The sequence below is a fragment of the Penaeus vannamei genome, chromosome 23 (assembly GCF_042767895.1).
Source record: "Penaeus vannamei isolate JL-2024 chromosome 23, ASM4276789v1, whole genome shotgun sequence".
Lineage (NCBI taxonomy): Eukaryota > Metazoa > Arthropoda > Malacostraca > Decapoda > Penaeidae > Penaeus > Penaeus vannamei.
In genome coordinates this window covers 10,839,443-10,846,942 of record NC_091571.1, presented here as the reverse complement: position 1 = coordinate 10,846,942, position 7,500 = coordinate 10,839,443, and the positions used below count along the sequence as shown (strand labels likewise).

The 7,500-nt window shown below is 44.6% G+C and overlaps 1 protein-coding gene across 8 annotated transcripts in view; it reads right to left on the bottom strand.

The window, feature by feature from the left end:
- Window positions 1-7,500, bottom strand: part of LOC113817895 (serine/arginine repetitive matrix protein 2) — a 288,790-nt gene that overhangs the window by 103,260 nt on the left and 178,030 nt on the right. For all 8 annotated transcript variants that reach the window (XM_070137660.1, XM_070137662.1, XM_070137661.1 and 5 more), the window contains one exon: window positions 1-4,671. This exon is cut by the window's left edge. In XM_070137660.1, the coding sequence (XP_069993761.1) occupies window positions 1-4,671 (4,671 nt within the window). The remainder of the gene's footprint in view (window positions 4,672-7,500) is intronic.

Sequence of the window (7,500 nt, the reverse complement as noted above, 5' to 3'; positions counted from 1 at the left end):
AGTATCTGGCTTACTGATGGTGTCTGGCTTAGCATATATGTCTGAGTCACAAACTACATCTGGCTTAACATTATCAACATTTTTCTCAGTCAATGGAGAAGTAGCTGGTGGTGTAGACGGGGTTGTAGTCTCTTCGTTGGTCTCAATCTTGGAAAGTGTGGAGATGAGAGCATCCAAATGTGCAATATCCACATGATCTTGCTTCTGCTGTTGTTCTGTGGGCTTGGGATCAGCCAAGTAGAATGGTTTGGGCTTGTTGTTGAAGATGCTATCTAAGGGCCTATAGGGTTTCCGCTCTACTACAACAGGTGAGACAGGAGAACTCTGGATAGTCTGGATTTTAACCAGTTTTGGAGCAGTGATGGTTGTGATTGTGGGTGTATCAGAGGTGAAAGAAGCTTCTGCACATTTCCTTTTGGCCTCTAACCATGTTGAGGGACCACCTGGTGGAACTCTGGCTTCACGAATAATAGCCTGCCGGATGTCTGGCTGAGACACTGCCCTTGCTGATGACATTTCCGTGAGTGTCTCAGTGCTGGTACTAAGATTGCTGAGGTTGCTTGTACTAAGATTCTCCCACTTGTTGTCTGTAAGGTTTGCACGCTCTAGCCAGCTGGGATTATGTCTTGGAGATGTAAGACCCGACTCACTATCACCTATAGCATCCTTGTAGCTTTCGAAGAACCTCCCTGCACGACGTGCCTCTTGCTGATGCTTTACTCTCCGAGGTGTTTGCAATTTACCACCTCTATCCTTTGAAGCACTAGCACCTAAAACTTCATGTGCATGCTGGAGATTGTGTTCATGTTGCATAGCACGAGCACGGTCAGCTGACATGGATCTCATTGCACGTCGTCTGTGTACAGGGGAATCTGTGTTGGCTTCTGAAAGAAGTTCATCCAGCTCTGAAGTATTCAGCTCTCTGTCCCTTTGTTCTTTTCGCAGATTTCTGAAAGCTAGGTCATCCATGGTTGTATCTGGCTGTTTCCTAGCAATCATTTTGGGCCTATAATTATCTTTCCTGCTTACATGCAAGTAGTCACTTGGAGATGACTGTGTGGTGGGTCCTAAAGGTATACCAAAAGGTGGCTGTGGATCAATAATTTTGATAGCATTTGCTTGTTTGATATTTCGATAAGATACATCATCGTAAACTATGTCTGGTTCACCCTCCAGCATTGGATCTTTAGGAACATTTTTGTCCACATCAGAGGGTGTTGTATGGGCTGGGGAGACCAGTAGGTAACTCCCAGTCATCTGCAGAGCTTTCTGTACATCTGGCTGGTTCCGACTGCTCTGCTGGCACCGTCTGAAGTGCATGTCATCTGACTTTTTATCTGGCACCCCTGATCTTCTCATCCTGGGTGTTCGTGGCCTGCTACTCCTGTCTTTCACAGTGGAGTCTGTCTCAGTAGCTTCACTGGTTGAGTCATTCAAAGTATCTTGTCCATCCTTATTGCTCCTCAACTGCTGATGGACAGTTGGTAGGTCCCTCCTTTCTGCACGATCTAATATATCATCACTATCCAGCTTGAGGCTATCATAAATCTCTTCTAGTTCCTTTAAAGCTTCTTCAAAGTTAGAGCACTTGCTTTTTTCAAGCCTCTCCTTCTCCTTCCTATACATCTCCTCGAACTCTTTCTGATATTTGGGTTTGTCCTGAGGATGTTCACGCTTGTGTTTGATGATGTTGTGCAGTATTTGTTGCTTAGTTGCTGACAGGTCTGATGCAGCAAGTTGGCGATGACCCCGGCGTGGTGGCTGAGGTTGTGTTTTAGGGGTGACCGGAGGAGAATCTTTCTCAGCAGACTCTGACTTCTCAAGAACCATGGATAGGGGCCGGTTCTGAGCCACTGTCTTTTTATCCCGTGCAAGACTACTTTGACTGGAGTCTGAGTCTGGTCCCTTGGGCACAGGACTTGACACATCACTCTGGCCAGAGAGTGAGCTGAGAGACTCTGCTTGCTTCAGTGTAATTGGTGGAGGCCTGGCCTTCTTGGGCAAAATACTGCCATAGGTCTCCTCAGCTTGTTGGTCTACTCCAAGTGATATGCTGTTGTTAGAGTTGTTCCCATCAATACCTTTTGGACTGTTTGAACGAGAGGAATCACTAAGCACTTGAGATGGTAAATTCCTTTTGTTTTTTATCTCTTGCTCTTTCTGACGCCATGCTGTATTAACTTGCTGGAGCCTTGCACTGTTATCACTCATATACGAGGAATAATCTGAAGAAGGTGAAGGAGGAACGCTACTAATGGGCACAATCTTGGCATACTGAGGCGACTGATCTGTATAATATTTTAACTGGTTATTTTGTTGACTCTGGACCACCTGTGGTTGTGACTGGGTATGTTGCAGTTGTACAGGCTGTGCATAATGCTGCTGTTGTTGTGCACGGTAATATTGGTTCTGTGTAGTGGGCCGTGGAGGTTGATCAGTGTACCTATATTGCGTGTTGGGGTAGCCCGGAGGTGAGGGACGTGCAGGAGCACCACCAGTGTTGTACTTGAGCTGAGACTGCTGCTGTGGTGACAGCTGAAGTTCTGAGAAAGAGCGACGTGTTGGTGCTGTCACTAATGGAGGTGGACCCACTTGTGGACCATTAGGCTTTGGCCCGAGGTAGGCTGGAACTGAGCGGACACTTGGACTGGGACTCGAACCTTTGGTGAAGTTACTTAAGCTTGACTGACTGGAGTTTGGACGGTTAGGATCTTGGTTGAGGCTTTCAAAAGAGAAGGACATTGGACGTCCATCTGCAGGAGACATTATTCTACTTGGGTCTCGTGGTGGAGGGACAGGAGGAGTCAAGCCAGATCTGTTACCAGAAACTGGAGACATTCCTGGAGACTGCATGATGAAAGAACTTCTATTAATATTACTGTCGTAGGAAGCACTTCTGTGGCTACGCAGGTCACCTTGTAAAGGAGTCTCATAATCCTGGAAACTTCTTCTCAAGTGAAGTCCAGATGGTGGAGCTAGTGAGACTGCTACTGATTGAGGTTTATTTCTCATGACAACAGCTTCCCTGGTCTCCGATGGCTGACGTGGAATGTGACCTTGAAACTTTGCTTTCATATGTGGACTAGCTGCAGGACTCACTGACGGTGTCCGCAGAACAACAGAAGACTCGTATTCACTTGACTCTTGATATACAAGTTTGGCTGACCACCTTGGTTTGTGTGCCTTTTCTGCCTCCTTCTTTTTCTCTTCATTGATTCTGTTACGTTCAGCTTCATATTCTCGCACCCGCTGGATTTCCTGAATCCTTGCCTGGACAACCTCACGGTTTCTCCGATCCTTCTCTGTTTCGGTTCGCAATGTCTCCAGCTCCTGAGATTTTCTCCTGAGAAAGCGCTCTGTACGAGCAGCCCTGGACCTCTTGCTAAGGGAATTGGTCTTAGAAAGGCTGGACTCACTGCCATACATGGAGTGTGATGATACAGAGGCCTTCTCCTCATCAGAACTTGAGTCCTTGAATTTATCCCGCAGTCTCTCCACCCTCGCCTTCAGTGCCTCCCTCCGCTCCTTCTTGCTTATGGTGTCCGTGGAAGAGCTGCGAGCACCCATTCCTCCCCCAGAACAATAGCCTAATGAGGCATGTGAACCACCTCCAGCCCATGAGCCCAGGCTTACAGGCAGGGAGTCATGAGACGCTGAGACACCACGACGCCCTTGTTGAGCCAGTGACACGGGGATGCCCAGAGGCTGTATGTCCATGCCTCTACTGGTACTCATCACTCCAGCAGGCGTCACTCGAACTATCCTTCGCCCATCTGTAGACATAAAGCTGTTCTCACAGCCTAGGGAACTGCTGCCCCCACTACCATCCAGCGGCGTGACACGCACACTACCTGCGCTACGAGCCACGGGACTGTAGTCTTCTGGTGCAGGGGGTGGTGGTGGGGGAGGGGGAAGAGGCTCCCTCTCTTTAGGCTCCTTTTTCTTGCTCTTCCTCCTCAGGAAGTGCCGCTTTTGTGGCTCTTCACTATCGCTACTGCTACTACTACTGGATGAGCTGGATTCTGCCATGCCCTTCTTGCGCCGCCGGAAGATGCCACTCAGCAGTGACCGCTTGCTCTTTTTCTCTTGCATGGGAGCCTGCCTCTCCGCTGGCTCGCTTTCCTTCTGCCGCTGCTCATGTTGACCTTGCATTTTCTGCTGTAAGTGCTGTTGTTCCAATCTCTGCTGCAGATGCTGCTGTTCCAGCCTCTGCTGTTGTTGTTGCTGCAGCTTTTGTTGTTGTGCTTGTTGCATATTTTGTTCTTGTTGCAGCAATCGCTGCTGCAGATGCTGTCGTTGCTGCTGCTGGTGTTGGTACTGTTGACTGCCGATGGAAGAAGTGGAAGCGACTCTTGTTGCCCTGGGACTGGTCGGCCCCCTGGGAGGGGCGGCAGGTGCCAGACCTTGGGTGGCATTATGGCGGGCAGTGCCTGGAGAGACAGCAGGGGGCGTGGGACTCTTGCTGGTGGTGAACGCATCCCTGAAGGACTGCGGTGGCGGTGTGTGTTGGAGGTGCTGAGGGCGGCTGTAATGCCCCGGGAGAGACTGGGCCTTGCGGTGGGCGGCGGAGGAGGCAGCGACGACGCGGGCGGCTACGTGGGCGTGGGATGTGCCATCCTCCATCACACCCCCACCCACCACGCCCTTACTTCCTCGTCCACTGTGCACGCTCTGCAAGAAACAAAACAGACTTAGTCATCTCGTCGTGAAAAAAGATATACATATACATGCATTTAAATGTGTGAAAATATTTTTTTTAATATTACAATAATACTATACAGCAAAGAATAAAAGTAGACACAACAAACATCATCACAATAATTATGATAACAAGGGCGATAACTTAAATATAAATATGATAATAATGGTAACAATGATGATACTACTACTACTTCTAATAATAACAATAATAACAACGATAAAAACGAGAAAAGTAAACGAATAGCACTATGCAAATTCTCAGGATAGGTGCAACAAGGTAAAGTTGAAACACGGGGGAGGGGGGAGAGGAGAGGGGGTGTAACGAGAGGAGGGAGAGGGAGACGGAGGGGGGGGGGCGAACAAACGTTTACCGGGGCACAGCTTCCCGATCTTGGCACGGCAAACGAACAAACACGTGGCGCTGCCGGTTATTTTCGGACCAGCGCCACACAAGCTCACTGAGAACGACTTCCACCCCGCCCATTCTATCCCTCACGCCCATTCCCCTCCCTCAACGCTGTAACACCCACTAACCACGCTAGTTACAATTCTACTCCCATTCTCGACTTCACGCCCACAGCTGTTACCCTCTCGCCCGCCCGTGTCCCTCCCCTTCTGTCACCCGCATCGCTGCAATAACAAGCCCAGACCCACGTGCATTTGCAAAGGCTATTATCTTAAACAAACGCTACTGCCTTAGTAGTCAAATAAACTTGCATGCAGTTAGCTTAGACACCCGGCATTGGCGGGTTGGATAAATAAACTAACAGGATGCAAGTACAGTACATGTGTAACTTTCTCTCTCCTACCAACTGAATAAACATCTAAAGATCTAAATAATTAAACATCTAAAGATCTAAATAATTAAACATCTAAATGAATATGTACATATATGCAAATGTTTGTGTGTAAGTATGCATGTAAGTATTTTGTAAGTATGCAATTAGGCCTATGTATGTATGCTCGTGTATGTATGTAGTATGTATGTATGTATGTATTTATGTATGTATGTATCTATGGAAGTATGGATGAATGACTGGAAAGACGAATGTATTATTGTGTATTCATAGAAGTACATATATACGATGTATATATGTGCACCAGTAGTAAAAAAAAACAACAAATTCAGTGAATCCACTCTTGGCTCATCATTTCTAATTTTCCACGTGATATCATCTCCCCCTCCCCCCTCCCTCCCTCCTCCCCCAGTTAACCGTAAGATCACCAGGTGTTTCAGCTGGACTCGAACGCCAATTTCAAGGACGTTCTCAATTTCAAAACTTTATCGTCAATATCATAATTGCTGCTACCATTGCAATTGCAGCTATCGTTAACACCATCATCATTATTTTTATCATCGTGTGAAACAACATATTCATCACAATCGCTAATCTTTATTATGAATTCCTTGGGGGTGATAGCATATACATACTAATTGTAATACTAATATTAATGATAGTGATGATAAAGATGATGATGATCATGTTAACAAATAATTACAACAATAACACGGCCCCCAAATGCAATAATGACAGTAACAACAACAACAACAATAATAATAATGATGATGATGATGATTATAATAACAGCAATAATGACAAAAACAACAATAATAATAATCATAACAACCATAACGTTAATATAAAACAAAAATAATAGCAATAATAATGATAGTGATAATAGTAATATACTAATAATGATAGCAGCAATAACAAAATAATAATAATAACAATAACAGCAATAGTAATAATAATGAAAATTAAATATTATAAACATAACAACAACTACAACGACGACGACGACGACGACGATGATGATTCTCATTCTTATTCTTATTATCATTATCATCATTATAATTATTTTGATGAACCTGACGTAGATGGTGATACCGATGATAAGAATAATAACTGATAACAATAACAATACCTACTAATACATCAACAAAAAAATAATAACAGCCATAGTAATAGACATACTTATACGCAGCATTAGAAATAATAATAATGATAATACTGATAACGGTAATGTTTGATAGTGATGATAATAATCATGTGATAATGATGATAAAACAACAACAACAACAATAATAATAATAAAAACAGTAATAATGATACTAATAATACTAATACCAGTAACAACAACAACAACAGCAAGAACAACAACAATAATAATAATAGCACTATTTGTTGATGTATAATAAATAGTAGTAGTAGTAATAATGGTAATAGTAATAGTAGTAGTAGTAGTAGTAATGATATCGATATTGATATCAATATTGATACCAATATCAATATCAACATTAGATAATATGATAACAATAACAACAACAACAACAACAACAATAATAATAATAATGACAATAATTACACCACCAACAACAATCAAAACCATTCACGACAAAAACAAAAAACAAAAAACAACTCACTAATCTCTCTCTAAAAAAAATCAGATCAAAGCACCAGATCCACACGGCGTAACTCCCCCCCCCCCCCCCCCGATTCCCCAGCCTCGAAATCCCGTCAGTGGAGATGAGGTATATTTAGCCGCTCGCGATGACGTGGGCATCAGGGGGGGGGGGGGGGGGAGAGTTGGGATTGGTCAGGGGGGTTGTGGGAGGGGAGGGAGAGGGGACAGGGAGGAGAGGGGGCAACTGGGTCATACACTCACGCGTGAATGCACATAAATGAAAATATGTGTCCAAACATAAACACAAAGGAGAGAGGGGTTAAAAATGATTATAAATAGTATTTCTATGTTCGCAGGGGGTTAGTACTGTCATAATTATGTTCAAACACGCAT